This window comes from Bombus terrestris, chromosome 6 (assembly GCF_910591885.1).
Source record: "Bombus terrestris chromosome 6, iyBomTerr1.2, whole genome shotgun sequence".
Lineage (NCBI taxonomy): Eukaryota > Metazoa > Arthropoda > Insecta > Hymenoptera > Apidae > Bombus > Bombus terrestris.
The window spans coordinates 13360948-13382252 of record NC_063274.1 but is presented as its reverse complement, the minus strand read 5'-3'; the positions used below and the strand labels follow the sequence as shown (position 1 = coordinate 13382252).

At 33.7% G+C, this 21305-nt stretch overlaps 1 protein-coding gene and 2 long non-coding RNA genes across 6 annotated transcripts in view; 1 reads left to right on the top strand and 2 right to left on the bottom strand.

Annotated features, from left to right (window-relative positions):
• Nucleotides 1-11371, top strand: part of LOC100647847 (alpha,alpha-trehalose-phosphate synthase [UDP-forming]) — a 37817-nt gene extending 26446 nt beyond the window's left edge. For 2 of the 4 annotated variants that reach the window (XM_020863436.2, XM_048406877.1), the window contains exons 4-11: nucleotides 4084-4248; nucleotides 4806-5034; nucleotides 5273-5589; nucleotides 6177-6550; nucleotides 6945-7136; nucleotides 8201-8537; nucleotides 9168-9461; nucleotides 9981-11371. In XM_020863436.2, the coding sequence (XP_020719095.1) occupies nucleotides 4084-4248; nucleotides 4806-5034; nucleotides 5273-5589; nucleotides 6177-6550; nucleotides 6945-7136; nucleotides 8201-8537; nucleotides 9168-9461; nucleotides 9981-10220 (2148 nt within the window). In that variant the 3' untranslated portion in view covers nucleotides 10221-11371. The remainder of the gene's footprint in view (nucleotides 1-4083; nucleotides 4249-4805; nucleotides 5035-5272; nucleotides 5590-6176; nucleotides 6551-6944; nucleotides 7137-8200; nucleotides 8538-9167; nucleotides 9462-9980) is intronic. The other 2 variants (XM_020863435.2, XM_048406878.1) reach the window with 1 other exon arrangement.
• LOC125385329 lies at nucleotides 8312-10015 on the bottom strand. Its single transcript, XR_007224440.1, has 2 exons — nucleotides 9881-10015; nucleotides 8312-9790 (listed from the first exon to the last, which is right to left on the bottom strand). It is a non-coding gene; the product is annotated as an uncharacterized LOC125385329 (long non-coding RNA).
• A 1075-nt stretch (nucleotides 11372-12446) lies between the features above and the next one.
• LOC125385328 lies at nucleotides 12447-19773 on the bottom strand. The gene is made up of 2 exons (XR_007224439.1): nucleotides 19257-19773; nucleotides 12447-17536 (listed from the first exon to the last, which is right to left on the bottom strand). It is a non-coding gene; the product is annotated as an uncharacterized LOC125385328 (long non-coding RNA).
• Between the last annotated feature and the right edge of the window lie 1532 nt (nucleotides 19774-21305).

The window sequence follows — 21305 nt, the reverse complement described above, 5'->3', positions numbered from 1 at the left end:
TCTTTTATTTTATTTTAAAACAGCTATAGTGACTTGTTAACTTCAATATTATTAATTCGGTAAATTTCAAAATTCAACGAATTCGATGATAATGGTTTATTCGTGGTAGCAGTAACCATTATGATTTCATATCAATACTTTACATTAATATATTAACCATCTAGAATATATTTGAAAATTATGCAATAATGACCTAGTTATGTTATAAAAGATATTTCCATAAATTCCTGCTATTTTGTTTTGTTATTTCAGTCTGTTATTTTAGTAATATCGTGGAATAATGATTCTTAATACTAATACGAGAAAAGCTCCAGCAAGTTTACAGTATCTCGTCAATATTATTTTTCTTTTTTCTTCAATACATTCCATTCACTATTAATGAATATCAAAGGGAAACAAAGGAGTGGCGTGATACGAGAACGTTATAATGCAATCGTTGTATCGATAAGTTCTTTTGAACTTTGTCGGCCAGAGACCAATCTATCGTGGCTTATATAATTTTTTTCGTTTTCCACGTTATATCCAAGTCAAATAATAGAGACGATGAAAGCACCACACAAAGAAACAGTTAATACTACTAGTCAGTTTCATTTTCTTGATTCATTTGGACTTTCATTTACGTCAGTCGATAGCATTTAGATGTTAACGAGGTTTTTATTTGCTGGTTAGGTAATATCTGCAACTGATAAACAAATATAAAACATCGAAGGAAGCTTCCTGTTTCGGTGAATTGATATCGTTTTTCCGAGGAATAATTTTATTTTAGAATGATTAGAACAGAGTATGCTTGGAATATTTGTATTTTCATGTAATATATTTTATTTATATGTAATTAAATAATAAATTAGATAGTACTCTATTATACATTATCTTTATCAATATATTTAGAAAATAATGGTAATTAAAGCACCAATCAGATTCTTCCTCTGATGGTTGTGTCTAGACCTGCTGAGAACATTAATAATTATCTCATTAGCGATTGTTTGACGGCTTGCGTCAATCGTTAACCAGAGAGTGGACGTGTTTTCACAATGTTCAGAAAATAAAGGAGGCCGTGCTACGGGCAAAACAAAAGAACGTCGAGGAGGATAACGAGCAATTAACAAAAGATGTTCTGGGACTTCGTCACGTATTGCCAACTAAGCGTTATCGTGTTATCAACTCCTACGGCGGACTTTATGCACTTCCGATTGCTATTTACGCGAATCTCGTTTCTACACTTTCTCGCGATTTCGTTGGAAAACACCGAAAGTTTCTTAGAGTTTCGTACAATTCGTTGTTTGTTCAAATTGACCTACATTACTGAAGAAAAGTTTGGATTTGTTTCGTTTAATGAGTTACACGAAATTATTCACTTCAAGCGAAAACTTACGATTTTATTTGTAATATTTGGCGTAGAATTGATAGGCTATGGTTTTTGGTAATAGAAATCTTTTCCTGAGAATATGTTAGGAATTTTAAGAAATTTTTAAATGTTTAAAAAAATTAAAAGTGGGTAGTATCTTTAGGTAGATACTTACTTTTAAAGCAGATAAACGAAAAAATTCTGGAAAGATACTATTTCGTCGTAACTAGAACAGACTCGAAACTTCGTCAAGTAGTACGAGTCAACTAAATCTCCTTCATCATCATAAAACTCAACTATGTCTCTGTTCGTTGGAACATTGTTTCGTTTTATATGTTGCTGGAATTTATGACGGAATTTTATGATCTATTTTTCGTGATAGCCAAAGAAATTTCTCATTGCTAATTGAAATCGATACTTATATGGTAGACTCGTTTGGAGTTATATAGATACTGCAAATGGCTCCAAGTAAAATCTCTAGTTCTTATTCGAGCTTCCTGAACGCACTAAATGTCAGGGATATAAGAAATATTGGCCCAATGCATTAATATTTTTCATCAAACTTGACACATTTAAGAATTGAAGAAATTGGAGACGCTTAGCGAGCTTGTTAAATCCTATTGTACTTCTACCAACGAAAACAGTTGCATAATAAGATTGTGTAATCTAAAATAGACTTTCTTTGAAATTGGAGTTTTCTGGTATACTATACTGGGTACATTCTTAAAATTGTAGACGCTCAGGCGTTCTACAATTTTTAAATGATATTATGTTTATCTCTTGTTCTTTCTCAAGTACACAGTCTGTTTTTTATTGTCAGATATAATTTCTTGTTACGAAGCGACGATGTCTGAATCTTTGATCGTTGCTTTTGATAAAGAAAATTGTATACCACGGCTTAGGAATTTGCGTCTATTGTTATTATATGCTTCCTGCAATGGCGACGATCAATCTGCAAACGTATGACGATCGACAGAACATGTAACGTCATTGATTTAACATTTGTCGAGTTATTTGCTGCATTCGATCGACGCTGTGACTATTTATGGCAATCGAGTGTAGAGTTGCTTTCACACCATTAAGCAGTGTCATCAAACTTATAATTCCTAATGTGGAATTGATCGTAAGGAACTTTAAAAGAAGATCAAATATATAAAACTAGGTACGATGGACATAATGGAATTTTGAAAGGACAGTAACGAATCTATAAAGTTGGAATATAGGAAACAAAATTAGAAATTAAATCGATTATTATATTGATAAACTTCGATATTTAATGGGACCATTTTTGATATTTATTGTACGGTTAAAATGTCTATTCATGTAGTATACTAATTTTTTTATCAAATATGTTTGCAGCAAATATCTCATAATTTCTATATAAATTTTTAGATTGTTTTCATATTTGACCGATATAATTTGACGACAGCTGAGTCTCGTTACAGTGCTAATGAAGTTTGAAAATGTCTTATGTAACACACACAATATATATATTTTTATTTATTTATTTGTTTATTATTATTTTTATTTATTTATTATAGACATATATTATCTATATAAAATATTTACGCGAGCCATTGTATTCTATATACATTTGACCGTGTTTAATATTCTCGAACGAAAGAAACAGGAGATAGCTTTTCCTTAATCACTTTGCATCTCGTGGAGTCTCTTTTCAAGAAGAAAACATTGTGCTAAGGAAGAAAATAGGTAGCTTAACGACTCATTGTTATGTTAAAAAAGAGGTCTGCTGATGTCATTGTTTTCTACTGTAAAAATTTAAAAATACAAATGAATACATGTTTCTTTTTGTAATAATACTGTCTTTTTTAAGCAACGGTTTCTATAGCCTTTATGTATCTCAAAGCGAGTTTCTTTCATCATAAAAGTCGTCGCCAGTCACTTTCTCTCTTATGATTTTGTTATATCTTTCACGTACATTTGATACGTTATTAAAATGTCAGAAGATAGAATGAAGAAGTTGAATAATTAATTCAGTCTAATGGCAGGATGTTACTTAGCTGAATTAAAATTTTCACTTGATTCTATGAAAATTGAAATATTCCTTCACATTCAAAATAATATAGAAAATTAACTGGTTATCTTTAAAATATAGAATCTACACATATCGATATCCTGTTGTGTTCCGTTCTTTTCAATTTTAGTATACGCACACAAAAATATATTTTTCTATATCAGGATTGTATCTTTAAAAAATCAATACGCTAGTAATTGCAGTATCTTGAAAAATCGCGCTGTTGAAATTAATTCATCCTCTAAAAACACGTGAAAACACAAAGATAAGGTAAAAGAAGAACAACAAGGAGAGAGAGATTGCCTTAAGAATACACAGAATGTATAAAAATAAAGATTCGAAAGTTAAATAAATAGAGAAAAAGAAATGAAATTAGCAAATATCGTTGCGTTCTATGTGGCTATGTCATTTTACGTGCATTCTCCTTATAAGTTAAAAGACATAAAAATAAAGATTCAGAAGTTAGATAAAAATAAAAAGACATATAACATTAACAAATATCATTACTTTCTACGCGATTCGTATTATTCTCTGTTTTTCTAACAATAATGTGCACAGTTGTTAAGAAAGGAAAACTACGAAGTTGCTTCTTCAGTTCTATATAAAGAATCGCCTTGGGACATCTGAGTAAACGCTAATTAATATCTATGTACATGTTATATTCTACAGCCGGATTAAAGAGGTCGTAATATTTGTTCTCCAGGTTATGGCAGTACACTTCGACCCGGTCATCTTCGATGCGTACTACAATGGATGTTGCAATGGAACCTTTTGGCCATTGTTCCACTCCATGCCTGATCGAGCGACCTTTATCGCGGAACATTGGCGAGCGTACTCCGCGGTCAACGAGGAATTCGCTGTTAAAACGGTGAGTATAATCGCCGTCGAATGGAGTATCGATTGAAATTACAATAGGACGTCAGCTATTTGAAACAGTAAGAGAGTAGTAATTCAATTCGACGAGAGGATATATGTGTATGATATTATGTCAGGCAGCGATTATGTGGATAAAATTGTCAGATAAAGAAAAATGTATATAAGATATGAAACACAGGAAGTACACTGTTATCTTATACTCTTGTGTACTCTACAAATAAGTGTTACGTTGAAATTGTTAAAAACGGTATCAAGGTAACAAATATTTGCTGCGACTTAAACAGAGCGATATGTACTTTTACATACGAGATATTATGTTGTCACAATAGTAATGAGAACTGAAAAGTTTCGCATACGTGGAATATTTTGTTATTTAGTAAGTTATTAGTAATAGAATTGTATCGGAGAAAAAGAATTATTGTTTTCAAAGTATCGAAAATATGCCTTTAGTAAAAATTAACGTTGAGTTTTATTGAGATAAAAACGAGATTATAGACATTATACGCAGATATTTCTAATACTAAATATCCAGTTTTTGTATCGACTTAGGTCAGTGCACTGGAACAAATTTACAAGGAACAGAAGAATCAACCGAATGGCACGCCTTTGGTCTGGGTGCACGACTATCACCTAATGTTAGCAGCGAATTGGATTCGACAACGAGCCGACGAGAAACGTCTCAGATGTAAATTAGGCTTCTTCCTCCACATCCCTTTCCCACCATGGGACATCTTCAGATTGTTCCCATGGGCTGATGAAATCCTTCAAGGAATGCTTGGTGAGCTTTCACTGATTCCTATATCGCTAGAAATTTTTAAGTTTCAGATTAAAATTTGCAAATTTAATCCAGAAGTGATATTTAACGTGAATTGAAAGTGCTAAATTCTATTTCTTAAAAACCGAATACAAATATATTAATTTTAATTAGATTATACATTATAATAAAGTATTTGCCAAAATCTTGAAAGCTAACTGTTACAAATTAAAGAATGTAAATTTATTTGTATCTGTTTTAGGTTGCGACATGGTTGGTTTTCACATTCAAGACTATTGTCTGAACTTCGTCGACTGCTGCCAGAGAAGTCTTGGGTGCAGGGTTGATCGTAAGAATTTGTTAGTGGAGCACGGTGGAAGAACTGTTCGTGTGAGACCACTTCCCATTGGCATTCCATTCGATAGATTCGTTTCGCTAGCCGAGAGTGCTAACAAGGTCATGTTGACCAATCAGAAAATCGTACTGGGCGTTGATCGTCTCGATTATACCAAGGGTCTAGTCAACAGATTGAAGGCTTTTGAGTTGTTGTTAGAAAAACATCCAGAACATCGTGAACAGGTAACGATATTATTATAATTTATATTAACGCGATAATAAAATTCGCAAATCATACAAGATTCGCATTTCCTTTATACATTTTAATATCTGGTAATTTACAGAGGTACATATACGAGGTCAAAGTACTTACACATGAAATAAAATAAAACGGAAAGATTAATGTCTAAATGTTTCATTTATTTAAGTATAGCTGCTTTGGATTATTCCAATGCTTCATAATAAATATTCAAGGCGTATTATTTATTCGTTTTGTAATTATTGAAATATGTTTTAATTCAAGTAGAGTGTATTGCAAAATGCCAATAAAACTCAGCTAGATCGAGTTACCAAAGAGGTCACACGGTTAATCTGTTATGACCTATCCGTCTTTTAGAAAAATAGTGACGAAGAAACTTACATAAGAATTTATTGCTCACAAACAGTGTTCAATGATAGGATAAAATACTATAAATCAAATAATTCTAGATTTAGTTTAAAACATAGCTATTAAATTGTCTTATTCAATTAATCAGATACTAAAAGAAAATTAAAAAATAAAAATATGAGATTTCTATCAAATTACTCGACGAAATGATATATCTGTTTAGGTTACTATGCTTCAAATTGCTGTACCATCGCGAACTGACGTGCGTGAATATCAGGATTTGAAACTTGAGATGGATCAACTTATCGGTCGCATAAACGGTCGATTTACGACACCGAATTGGTCTCCTATTCGTTACATTTATGGCTGCGTGAGTCAGGACGAATTGGCAGCATTTTATAGGGATGCTGCGGTTGCTCTGGTTACACCACTTAGGGATGGTATGAATTTAGTCGCCAAGGAATTCGTCGCCTGTCAAATTAACACACCACCTGGTGTGTTGATCGTTTCTCCATTCGCTGGAGCTGGGGAGATGATGCACGAAGCCTTGATCTGTAATCCTTATGAATTAGACGAAGCTGCTGAAGTTATCCATAGGTACGATTAATGTGTTTATACAAATTGAATTTTGGATATCATATAAATATTTAATATTGTAACTGAAGTTTTTGATTGCAAATTGTCTTTTTTTAAGTATGTATATTCTAACAAATCTATTTAATATTTCTATAATAAATCTATTTTTGTATATTCCTGTTAACATTAAAGCTTTAAAATTGTATTATTATGTTATTACATTAAATCAACTAATTGTTACTTTTTTAAATTAATTAACCATTTAAGTAAAAATATTACTGCTTTCAATGACTTTAAGTATTTAATTCTTGTCCAAGAAACATTCAAATAAAAAGAACAAAACAGTTTCAAACATATAAATATGGTTTGTGAGCTCGACTTTAAACTTCTTAATTAATTTTTGTGTATATTCCAGAGCGCTTACCATGCCAGAAGACGAACGTACATTAAGAATGAATCACTTAAGACGCCGTGAAAGGATCAACGATGTCAATTATTGGATGAAGTCCTTCTTGCAAGTAATGGGATCGCTGGAGGAACATGATTCTGTAGGTGCAACCACGATGCAACCAGTGACCATGGATGATTTCGATGATTACTTGAGCAAGTAGGTATTGTTAGAGATCAACGACATGCATGACTGGGCCCGACCAGAGCATGTGCTTATACGAGAATCAATCAACCAATGTACGATTAAAATCCAGTTATTCTAAGGTGTTAAAATTATTAACACTATGTATGTAAATTTCCTATTGAATTAATTGTTGATTACATTGAGAATACTAAAAGAATTAATCGCACTTTAATGTATGTGTTGTGGGCAAACTATTACAAAACAAACTTACTGATGGCTACTCACAAAATTAAGTTGATTCGTAGTTACTTATTAAAACATAATTTGTTGAGTCATGAAACAAGAATAAATAGGGGGCAGAAAAACTAAAACCAAAATTTAAAAAGGTTGCTGCACTTTAATGACAAATATCGTAATTTAACTCACTCTAAATACACAATATTCTACTAAAAATCTTCTACACAAAAACTATATATATCAAAGTATATAGGTAGAGTTTGCTTATCTCATGTACGAGTGCAGATTGCTGATAAGCATGCTTGTATAAACCACAAGTTTGGTATGTTAACAGAACGGTCCCAATGGAATGCATTTTTCGACAAAAACCGATTAATAATCCGGTCAATCGAATCGTTTATTAAATTGAGCATGAGTTTGGGTACATCGCAGCGTAGGGAACGCTGACCACCAGGTGCTTTGATATTACCAATGATATATTAAAAATATTTCCAACTATTCAAAAAATCCTAACTATTCAAAATTTCCAACTATTCAAAAATCCTTCCAACTATTCAAAATCAAGAATATTTGCAACAATTTCCCTAATTAACTGTATCCATTTCTATTAATGTTCTTGACGAATCTATCCTATTATAAAATTAATTAAGTTATCGTGATGTATTTAATGCATTGTGAACGAAGTATGAAAATGTTCATGAATAAAATTCCAAGTCTGCGGATTACGTGTGTCTATGTTTGACACTGTTTGAAGAGGTTTATGCTCAGTCAGAGAATGCTTTTGGAACACGGCGGGCCCGCGCGTGCGAATGCGACCTGACTCATGATGAAAGCCGGGTAACGTTCCAGTGATAACACATGTCCCCTAGGTATATCGGCGATAATCATAAATTGGCCCTCTTGCTGGACTACGATGGTACTTTAGCTCCTATTGCGACTCATCCGGATCTTGCCATTTTACCTTTGGAAACGAAGAACGTTCTCCAAAGGCTATCGAACATGTCCGATGTATATATAGCAATTATATCAGGCAGAAACGTGAACAACGTGAAATCCATGGTTGGTATAGAAGGTATTACGTACGCCGGAAATCACGGATTGGAAATTTTGCATCCGGACGGTAGCAAGTTTGTTCATCCGATGCCTGCTGAGTTGGAAGATAAGGTGGCAAATTTGATGCAAACGTTGCAAGACCAAGTGAGTATTATTTTTATTATTTTTTCCAAAGCGATAGTATTTTGAAATATTTGTTATTCGTCTTGCAATTAAAATTGTTCGAGCATTTTAATATTTTGTGATATTATAATATTGTTTGTAAGTGAGGAATGAATTATAATGAGAAATGTAAAAAGAAAGTTATATTAGAATGTAATAATTATAATTGAAGAGTTTACGACAATAAAGGGGTAATTCCAATACTTAGATTATCTTTATTGAAAGAAGAAGAAAGAAGACGATTCTATATTCAAAAATGTAATTTATCATTACGAATATCTTGTTGGCTATGCATTTATAGCACGTTTCAAGATGTACTTTGATTTTGATTGACTTTGAGTTAATTTTTCTTCATTTATTCAAATTAGTCAAAGATAGAGCTGCCTTCTTAGCATTCTTGTAGCAGTTCTTTCAATTAAGTATTTTTTTCAATAACATTTCTGTATTATAGTAACAAAAGCAAAGTAGAAAAAATATTTCTAAGAGTTTTGAGTATTAGGTATCATGTAACATCTTCAACAATTGTAATTGCAACTAATTGCAGCTACTTACCTACGACTTTAATGTATTGAAACGTAATGTAATGAACGAAATTTAATGTATTGAATGTAGCTTTGCAAGGATGGAGCCTGGGTAGAAAACAAAGGAGCGTTACTGACGTTCCATTATCGTGAAACGCCAATGGAAGGACGTTCTCAGATGGTTGATCAGGCAAAGAAAATCATCGAGCAAGCAGGTTTCAAAGCCTGTTCAGCGCACTGTGCCATTGAAGCAAGACCACCGGTTGAATGGAACAAGGGTCGTGCTTCCATTTACATTCTGCGTACGGCATTTGGTTTAGATTGGAGCGAACGTATCAGGATTATTTATGCCGGTGATGATGTTACAGATGAAGATGCAATGAAGGTATGAACTCCGCAATAATCGAATCTACAATAAAGGAAGAATGGACATATACTATATCTAATACTTTAACACGTTCATCGTTAAGTTGAAGTCGCGTGGCCTTCCATTGTGACGGAAATTGTTTTTAAGCAATCGTCAACATTTGCTACGCTATTCGAAAACTGTTGCGCGTGACGCTAATGTGGTGCCATTTGCATTTGAAAGTAACTACACCATGATAACGTAACGTCATCAATAACCAACGTGTTAATAAAAGATTTCAGATTACCAGAAACAAATAATACTAGATATCATAATTATACATAGTTATACAGCCAATATTAGATTTCCTGAAACATAAAAATTATATATAGTTATATAGTTAATATTAGATATCCTGAAACTGATAAATTCTATACAGTTAATATAGTCAATATTACATTTCCTGAAACTTTTATCCATTCATTAAGTTCATTTTTTCTTTGATTTTGATCTATTATCACATCTTATATAATCTATATAATTATGTATTCTCTCCAGGCATTAAAAGGTATGGCAGCTACCTTTCGCGTAGCGTCGTCCCATATAATCCGTACGTCGGCAGAAAGGCGTTTGCCGAGTACGGATTCCGTGTTGACCATGTTGAAGTGGGTAGAGAGACACTTGAGCAGACGCAAGCCTCGCAACAGCACCGAGATTCCTTCTAGATACCGACGTAGCAGCGCTGGAATTACCATGGAAATGTCGTATATGCCGACGAATACAGCGTTAGAATCCTAGGTGACGCCCTAATAATCTTCGTTATCACATCGATTGTATCCTCGACAAGAAATACATACTTCGTATGTCACAGGCTTAATATGATGTACTCGTAGAGTAAGATCAAATAAAAGCGAGAGGGAAGAATAAGAACGAAGGAAAAAAAAGGAATCTCTAGGTGGATAAAATAAAATAAAAAATTAAAATAAAAAAAAAAATCATCGCGTAAGTTGTATCGGTCTGCGAGAATATGGTGGAAAGCATCATTGTCATGTATCAAACAAGTCGAGCGTCACACGAATAATTTTTCCCTTGGATAAATTATATTCGAGATCTTCTATTTAATATATTCGATTGTATCGAGTTAACTTAATAGAACTTATCGTACTTACGCATGTATACAAGCCAAAAAATGGAAGAACTGATCTTTTTTGATGTGGAACCAACAAATCATTCTATATCGACTGTTTTCGACGTTTAATCGATGTATCTCTCCGGTGACCAGTTATATGGCTTTACCCCGATAAAACATAACAAATCACGTTATAAAAAAAGAATTTAAAAAAGATGAATGTTACGTGTGCAGTCGCTAAATCTTCGTTTCAAGAGTGAAGTTGGCTTCTTCTTTTTTTATTTAATGTTCACTATAACAATTATTACGCTGTGCGATATAATCAGCCTGAATGTAAATTCGATAAAGCGTGTTTTACCGAAAGTCGTATAATAGATACTTAGCTATGCATAGTTTCTAAGTTCGCGTCGCTCAAAAAGTATCACAGGAAATATTCGATATATATTTTAATATTATCGTAATAACTTAACGAAAACTGATTTTATTAAATATTTGTATTTATCGAAACAGATGATTGTAACGGAGAAATGGTTCCACGTATGTCAGCATATTAGGAGATAACAGAGGGAGACAAAAATTGTATTCAAATATGTAGCCTGCTCAGAATATCGTAATTGACTAATATAACAGGTTTCAGTTTTCCATTTGTAGATTTTAAATCGATTTGTTGGATGTTGCTGTTTTTTAAATCAGGTCGATATGGCCGATTTCGCTGTATGTATATTGGGCATGTATTTTGTATACCATTGAAATTATGCGAAACGCATTCATTTTGTTAAGATTATAAAGAATTCTCTTTGAAATAGAATCATGAAACATTTGTCCTTTTTTTTTTTTATAAAAACTATCTTTCTTCTCTTCTTTGATGCAAATTTGTACTTTTTTAAAATGACAATATCAATAACGTTTACAAGCTGTTAAATTAAATGCAATCGATATAGGTAAGACGACTCGAGAATGAATGAATACAGGCGAGAATACGCTTTTAGTATGCATATCGCTTGTAAAAAAGGAATTCCTAAGTTTAACGGTTAATCGACTAATAATATGATTTTATCTTTCCTTCTTTTCTTTTATAAATCAAACGATGAAACAGTGCCAATTTAAGTCCACATACAACAGAAAGGATAATACACAATAAACAATAATAAACTACATAAAGTACGACAACTTAGCGATAAGGGGTTTACGAAATGTACATACTTTGTACGTATGCATACACGTTAGACGCATATTAACATACAACGCAGCATGTATATACACATTATGTACCAACACATACAAACGTATACTGTTAAACAAACTATTGGGAGAAACAACACACTTAAAGACAAACGAATCAAAGTGAACACGGACAACTTTTACATGTTTTTAAGTAGAATAAGTCACTTCAGAATTTTTAATTCCACGTGTTTATCTGTTTTCTACGTGAAACTAAGGAAAGAAAATTGAAAATTGAAAAATTGAACGGAATGAGAAACGGATGAAAGAAAATCGAAAAATCGTTCTTTAATATTAGTGGAATGTTTTCAAAACTGACCGATCCTTTCTAGATGTTCATTAAAGGTGTTACAATAATGAGAAAGAAAACATTTAGCACTTAATTAATTTAATGCGTTTTGCATGAGACATCGATGGGTCCTGAAAGAATTTTTTTATAAAGAGTATCATGAAAATTACTATGCATATAAAGTAATTATTATACAGTGGGGACTGACTAAACTTGTTTAAATCGAAGCCAGACACAAGAGAAGAAAAGTGCTGAAAGAATATGAAATGGAATTTTTGAAACAGAGATTCAATAGTGAATTTTTCTACAAAGTATTAGCTCGTCTCCTTTTATCAGGAACTGATGTATATAACAAAGATCTACTTTACTTTTTTTCATCCATGGATGAGTAACAGATTTATTAACACAGATTTATAAGTAGCTAGACTTTGTTAAATGTATTACATTTTCCATCTACAAACTCCATCTATACAAAAGAGTGAACGAGAGTTTTTGCACGCGTCATAATTATATTTCATTCGAAGGGGAACAAATCGCTGCTTCACACTAACGGCGACACAACTCAAGAAGTTTCAGAATTTCTTTTATTGAATAAAAGGTCTGCATTAGGTTTCTAGCTTTATCATAAAAAATGGTAGATTTGTAATTCTATAATTCAGTTTTGTGTCAGAGGACAAAATCGTTACTTATGTATGTTGCTATCAACCTAACCCTTAGTTTTACAACACTAGCCTATTTTCAGTTGTTTCATGACGCTACAAGCGGAAGGTTGTACCGCTTTCGTGAATACTGACGTATCTTGCGTTAAGTCAGCTTTACAATGTCATTGAAATGATTTGAAAATATACTTTAAAATGTACAATTTTAGAGTTGTGTCGCTATCGATGCCAAGCAGGGAAATGATCATGGCGTTGAAACGTTTTTAAGAGATTGTAGATGAAGTTCTAAATTCCTGTACCTTCACGTGTTTGCATTCATATATCGTCATTGGATTTCCTTCGAATTTCATGGTCGAAACGATAGGTAGTGTGGGTGGAAGAGATATGGTGAGATCGTAAAATTCATCATGCCTGAAAGTATACGAATTTTTAACATCAATATGGAAATCTGAGAAGATCTAAGGGATTTAAGAATAGATAAATTGCAAGTTGGAACTAGTTCTTCCTGTGTAAGTAGTTGTAGCTTAATTTTTATCAATACAATAATTATTATGAAATAGAAACCAACAAGAGTTAATAAACGAATCATGTAGGTCTAATGAACGATTGTAAGCAGAGCTTTTAAATACAAATATATAAATAATGTTTGCAATCTGGAATTTAAGATGGCTCCATCTTAGAATGAGCGTCCAGAAAATATGGCTATGGTGCGTCCCTATTTAAGCGTTACTTTATGACTTCACTATATCCCTTCCACCAGCAGTATATTTAAATCTCACGTGTGTTCAACTTCACACGCATATATTGTACTGTTAATATATTCCCTTTATCGCATAGAGTTCAGAAAATGCAGAAAATGCTATATAAACGTACACGAAGATTCGCTTCAAAAAAAAAAAAAAAAAAAAAAAAGAAACAAAGTTGTATGAAGCGAGAATTTATTACGTATATACATATGTATATTTTTATATGTAGGAGAATTCGTGAAATTCGATAGATGAGATTATTGACAGAGAAAAAAACCCCAGAAACAAGTAAAAAAAGAAACAAATGGCAAAAGGAACAGAAACGAAAGGTTTTCCAAGCTGACAAACAAAATAGCAATGATACTACGTGAAAATGGTTCTAATTACTTGATGACCTGTTTTTATCCCGGACGTCTATCTCAACGATTATACTTATGCCATATAGAAATATAGAAATATATACATATACGTATACATACATACATGTATATGTGTAAATAATGTGAAAACAGGTCAAAGTAATTAGAGATGTTTACGAGTCTTTTGGTTCTTCTGTTTCTTGTCGATGCCAAAAAAAGAATATATATCTTGAAATTTGTCATCGCAGATTAAACTTCGGTACGTACGTTAAGTCGCTGTACGAGTTCGCTGCAATTTCCAACGATTAGTTCGATTATTCCTAATTACGCTCTGCCTCTTCTTTCATACGGTTTTTCCTATCTCGTGTTCTTTTACTTCTTTTTCCTTACGTCAATCCAACGTGCCATCGTCTCCTAGTAAATAACATTAAGACTATACAAAACGAATTTGAGTTACGTAAAATGTAGTAGCGCTTCGATGGCTTGATTCGTGTAAAGGAAGCTTAGCTGTCTCCTCCAATCCATTGTATACCTTAATCTCGTAGCAGCTCAGTATTTATTAGTCAATTATCAGTGTCACTAGTCAATAGGGAGCGAAAAGCGAGTTGTAAAACGCTTAGAAACGAGAAAGGGAGAGAAGGGAAAGGAAAAATAGAAGAAGGGAAGACAAGAAGAAGGGGAAGGAAGAGAATCACGCAGGTATATTGTGGAATTTTGTTGAGTCGAGTTGAACGAAGAAAGCGATATCCGGATGTCATATCTCTTTGAAAGTATGTCAAATGTATGTGTATATATAATATATGTATAGAGAACACATGCATATGTATATGTATGTACACATAGAGAGTCCTATAATGTGCCCTTATAAACGATATCCCACCAGAACGAGAGAAAAAAAAAAATTGAAAAAAATAAAGAAAAAAAATGTTGATCTACGTTTTTTATGAGTACTTAGTTTTTACCTCGATATACATTACATAAAATAAGATAAGAATGAAATGAAAAGGTATGTGTATATATATATGTGTGTGTTATGTACATGTATATGTGCTGTATACATATTCAACATTCACACTCGCAATGGCGCAAGATTTTTCAATCACGTTAAATGTAGGCTGCTCCTATGATTGTAAAAGAGAATTAAAACAGGGAAAGAAAAAAGAACGAAACGATATGGAACAGAAGTAAAATTGCAGAAAATAAACATTGTTTATAAACTGTGCACAACTATATTCTCTTTTTTCTTTCTTCCTTCCATTTGATTTCCACGCTTCCGTCTCTCCCGTCCTTTCTTTTGTCGATGGTGGTAATTGTAAAAAAAAAAAAAAAGAAAAAAGAAAAAAGTCGTAACGAGAAATTGACTGTGCCGTAACTTATTTTTTAACGAACTTACAAATATAATAATCGACGTTACCGGTATCGTTTAATAATAAATTCAACGACGGTTCTTGAATCGTATTCCCTTTTTTTCAATTTCAAAACAAATTTAATGTACGGAAATTTGTTATCGATGGTTTTTCTATAAAATTGGAAAGTTTATTTGAAAGAGGAAAGCAATAAGAATAGGTAGAAAAATTGTTGACGAACTGCACAAGGGTTATTAAATGTATTACGCGCTTACTTTGTACGTGACTCGGACTCCCATTGCAATTCGTAGAATTGCAACACTCATTCCACGATATCTCGTGCCACTTTGTGTCGGTATTTTGCTGTTTATAACCTTTGATTTCCGGTCTTATCGAGCTGCAATTAAAACTGTTTTGAAGAACATGACAAATGCGAATAGATCGAAGGGGTTACGGATAACGATAATTAAATCGGCCATTACTGGAGGCTAGATACACTTGGAAATCTGGTGAAATTCATGCCGATACCAGAATAGAGAAAATATACTTTGAGCTTTAGAACTTTCCTTTGATATGAGCTTCTTAAAATCAATGATTTTTTCAATTGATTTCAAGTTACAATTATAACGTTTCTATCATAATATTTTGTACTCTGTGATTCAAATGGTTTAAATAAAAAATCGGATTTCGAAAAATTGATCTATTGATATGATCTATAGATTTTTCATTGGACCAATTAATTGAGGATACTATTGTTGAATAATAAATTTTACTGAGGTTTGATGAAACGTTTGAAGCAATTATTGTCATAAGATGTTAGAAGATAAGATATTACGATAATATTTATTACATGTCGAATATAGTCACGAGGAATGCAAACAATTTAATTCAATGATTATTATACATTCGTTTATTCATATTTATAATAAATAATTTCAAAAGATTTGATAAACCATACCGAGACGATGCTATCGGAATTGGACGAAATTGTGAACTGTTTAAGGACCAGTTCAAATGAAAAAACTATCAAGAGAACTATAATAGAAGAGAATTATCAATGACACGAGCATAATTCCAAAGACTACCAGATAACATATGGTGTCATGAAAAACACATAAAAAAAAAAATATTATATAACGAACCTATCGTTCAATCATCTTTTCGGAAGAATGGTAGATATGCATGGATTAAATGAAAATAAAACAAGAAATATCAAACATAAAACCTACAAAATATAAATACACAAATAGTACGCATAATAGACGCGTACATCCAATAATATTCATCAAATATATAATATAATAGTTATACTCATAACTTGCAGATAAAATCACAGAAAGCATCAAATACCTCATAGTGTCCAATCCAGTGGTGTTCGATGGAAAAACGTACTTACTTATAGGCTTCTCGAAGCAACGGCGTACAATGGCACGCTTTGAAACGTGGGTCACGCCAATCTTGCTCGAAATATCCAAATATTTTCATTAGAGGTGAACGATGCCGGCAGGAAGAGGGTGGGCCGTGCGATTTTCACGGTCGTTGAAGAATCGTTTTCAGGGTTCTTTTTCACGAACAAACGGAAACGTATAGAGGGGGAGAGAGAGAGAGAGAGACAGATGATGACAGTATTTATTAGCCAATAGTAGCCGATGTGCATGCCTTGGAGGAGCCGGTCAATGCGGCACTGCCGTATAAAAAGCCGGATTACACGGTGTCCATTTCAGGGTGTACAAGAAGCTGGTGTTTGCGGTAAGTCTTCCACGTAGAAGAGCCTGGCCCTCGGCCGTGTACAACTCGGTCGAAGCATTATCTTCGCTGTTTTGCCGATTCAATTGTGTGTACGAAGAAAGGCGGCGTTTAACAAGAGTTTAATAAAAGGCAAACAGCGGGGTCGTCTGTTTTCCTCGTCCTTGTTCTTCAACGTTTATCCTCTCTCTCTTCTCTCCCTCTCTCTCTCTCTCTTTCTCTCTCTCCCTTTTTCTCCCATCTTACTCTGTTCCCTCTCGTTGATTCACTTGGATCGCTTTTCCTTCATCGTTTCTCTGTTTCTCATTTCATCTTCGTTGGATTCGCTCGGTTTTTCTTTCTTCTTTCACGGTTCCTCTTGCTCGAAGGGATTATGTAGCCGGGCAAAACACGAAGTTTCAAAGATCGAGAGAGAGAAAGAGAGAGAGACAGACAGACAGAGAAAGGGAGAGGAAGAAATAGGAAAAGAAAGATTCGGAAAAAAGAATCGCAGCTGTCACGCACGGGTGGTTCTATCGAAAACTGATTCGTTCTTTGCCCGTTCTTCTATCTTGCTCTTGGAAATCCGCGCGGATAGACGCATTTTCGTTTGGAGCGCGCGCGTACGCAGCTGAGCCTCCTGTTCGTTCGAAGCGTGCCCCCGGTCATGAAAGAGAAGAAAGGGCCTTTATAATTTGGATTTATGCGTGTAATGTGGTATACTATGTGAACTTAAGAGGCAGAACGTCGAAGTATTTAACGATAGAGATATAAGTACAAAATAATTTCTGTATGCAAATATATGCTATATCCTACGATACAGTTCACGATCTCTCACGAACCAAGAATATTAAACAGAATGGAAATTCATACCGTTCCGGTAATAACAGAAATTCCAGAAATTAGCCAGTTCATTCAACGACAATTTATTCCATTCGTTCATCTAACAATCTCTCTGGATTATTTAATTCTTATTTGTATTTTATATTCTACGAGATAGATACATATTTGGCAAGGTAAGATAATCGCAACAGTTTCAATGTAATTACATTTGAATTAGAGATCACGTAATTCTAAAATATTTAATGTAATACGTATTCTAGTTTGTTCTACGATAAACCTACTGATAATTATTATTACATAAGATTTAGAAACTACGAATTGAAGCGAAATACGATTACTCTCTACCTTCTTTTATACTCTGCATCAATCCGCACGATGAATTATATCTATCGCGTACGACTTAGAAAGTGTAGAACTTAACGCGAAATATCCGAGAAAGAATTTAATTTAACGTTATTACGTCGGTCGTGTAAACATCTGTCTCGCGGCAAAACAGCAAAGGGTAGGCAAAGTAAGTCAGTAACTCAGTAGAAATCCGCCGGGGGCTAACCGGATCGATCAACTCTGATGTAATTATCCAAACGTTGAATTTTTTATCGCGGTGAAACAATAACGTATTTTCAGGCCAAACAACATCGCGGTACCGAGACGCGGAAAGCGGCGGAACAGCTCCGCCGCGTTTCCCTCGTCTGTTTCTCTTTTCTTTCTCCCTTTCTCTCTCTTTCTCTTTCTCTTTATCTCTGTTTACGTAACGTGTAATAGAATAATCTGCGTTACGAGAGTGCCACCGCGGGGCAAACGACGTTCACATCTTTGTTTTTCGCTCAGAGATTCGCGCGCTTCCGAGGACATTTCGACCCGATAACGCGTTATCCGGCCTGATTTTTCCGTACGGAATAATAACAATCACAACCGGGAAAATCCTTCCTTTTTTTCCCCTCTCTCTTCTCTTTTCCTCCGATATTCTCGCGAAACCGTGAATATAGATTACTCTCCTCTGATCGATAAAAGGAAAATGTATTTCCTCTTGGGCGATGATACTCTTCCTCGGACGGAGAGAAAAGAATTGCTTTTGTACTGGTTTCAAATTTCTTCCGTTTTGTAAATAAATCGTAACACGATTTGGAAAATGGCAATGAAAGTAAAATGCTTCTTAATGGAATGATATGAAAAGAAACGTTCGGAGCTGATATTTGTATAAATGAATTGGTATAACGCGAAATGTGCATATATCTAACAATGTTCATAGGTTTTATCGCATACTGTAATTTTGATTTGTAATTTTCTTATAGAATGACTTTTGCTGAGCTATAGTGTCTGCTGCGTGATTTTCAGTATAATTTAGTATTATATATATTTATTATATTACATATTTTATTCTGCAGAGAATTATCTATTATATATGTATTATATTCTATTATGCATATAGAGGGTGTCCCATATGAAATTTCGCACGCTATTATTATATTATTTCCCAAACTACAGCTCGCTTAAAATATGTTGCAAATAAAACTTACCCTATTTCTGGAAGGTCATCTTACGTTGATCGCAAATCTTCTCCAGGTGGACGTACTTTTAAGATTTCAAGATAATCTTTGTGACTTTTATACGGAACTAATATGTTTCTATTTAAATAGACGTGTAGCCCGTTCTGCGGCGAATTCGCCGCATTTCGATATATTGGTGTTCTAAGGCCATTTAAGGTCATTTATTGCGGTCCAAAACTTACCTCCGTCTAAAAAAATTGTTTCTTATCGCTCGTATTCAAAAGGATGTTCTTGGACGTCGATACAATTATTTACTCTATCCCTAAATAACATCTCGGAAGTGATAGAACTAATTCTCCGAAATTCATCACATTCTCTCAAAACCACAAGCATATCGACAATTTCGCTAGATGTATAGCGAGCCATCGTAAATTAAATCGTTGTAGAAAAGCAGCGCACTTAATACTATTTGCAATAACACTGATTCCCTCGAAGCAACTGTGACACAAAATGGGGATATCTAGCAGCAGATTATCCTCCGTCTATAATTAAGCATAACGATATATCACATCATTAGCGTGATATCGAATCATATTTATTCCCGAATCATATTTATATCCGAATCTACGCAATAAGTATTCTGGAAAATTAAATCTTGGTGACATTCAGCGAAGGTAATTTGAACGATAATAAATCTTGGGAACGAAACGGGTTACACGCTTACTTAAATAAAACATACAACTCCGTATAAAAAAGCAAAGGTCACCTTGAAATCTCGAAACCACAAGATTCGTGATAAATAATTGCGCGAGAAACTTCAGATGGGAAACACTCTGTATACGTTGTGCTTTAGAGAAAATACAGCAAGTATAGTATATATATGTCTAAAGGAAGGTAATATTTTTAATATACAGGATGTCCTACTAGTGTTTCAGCTAAAGATGGACTCCTAAGTATCTCCTTTGTTTTCAATGAAAAATGTTTATAGCACGAATTAAACGATGACGAGTGAAACGAAGAAAAAGCTCTTCGTTTACTCGTGTTCTCCTCAATTTTTTCAAGCTCATGGACATTTTTTTCTGTTGGAATATGCCTGTTATACGACGAAAGAGTGGAACGCAGTAAGCGGCTAAATACTTACGCGAGCAATCGTGTATATAAATAGCTGAAAACCATTGAAAAGTCATGAATGTATAAATAATTGAAGAATGTAAAAAATTACAGGTACGTGAATGATTCTATATATAGTAGTTTTATCTAAATTACATTATTCATTTTCTTTATACAAAGATCGATTTTCATAAGACGAACGTGATTAAGTACGAAATACTTTTATTGGCTGGAATAGACACTGCGAGAATGGTACACCGGCGTAAAGTTTTTGGGAGGGTCTTTAGGGCTGCAAAGAATAAGGTAATCCAGCACTACATGGAAACCACATTGCGCTTTGGAAAGCACAAGTCGTAGAATCAACAAATCCACCGGGATTAGATAACATCCCTTGGGATTGCTGGCCCTTCGTTTATCCTCCACCGAATCCTGAAGGGCCCGTCTTGTTGTCCCATCGGGTTATTGGTATCACTTAACGAAATCCGCGCCGAAATAGCTTTAAAAGCCCTGCCACCGAAGTTATAAAATTCGATTCGGTTTCTCAAACCGCGTCGTCGTATATCCAAGAAGAAAGCTGATTTTGTAAGAAAAAAGATTTCAAAATCTTGTATATATTGTTTATGAATCGTTGAATTTATAAATTACATTCTATCTTGATCTCGCTTTTTTATTATTTTTATCTATTAATTTCAAACCAAATTCCAGGAATTTTCCTTATTCGTATACATTTATGTAAGAAAGTGGGACAAAGTTTATATAATTCTAATTCTCTTATATATCTGTTCCTATGTTTGATACTGTGGCTATAAAGAGACCTTAAAACGTCAACGCGCGATTGGAAATTCGGACATTTAAAATATTAAATCCTCTGCATCGGACCATTATTGAAACATTACCTTTCGAATAACATAACGTAATCAATAGAATATAATAAATATAATAAACAGGGGATATTCTTCCCCACAAAGG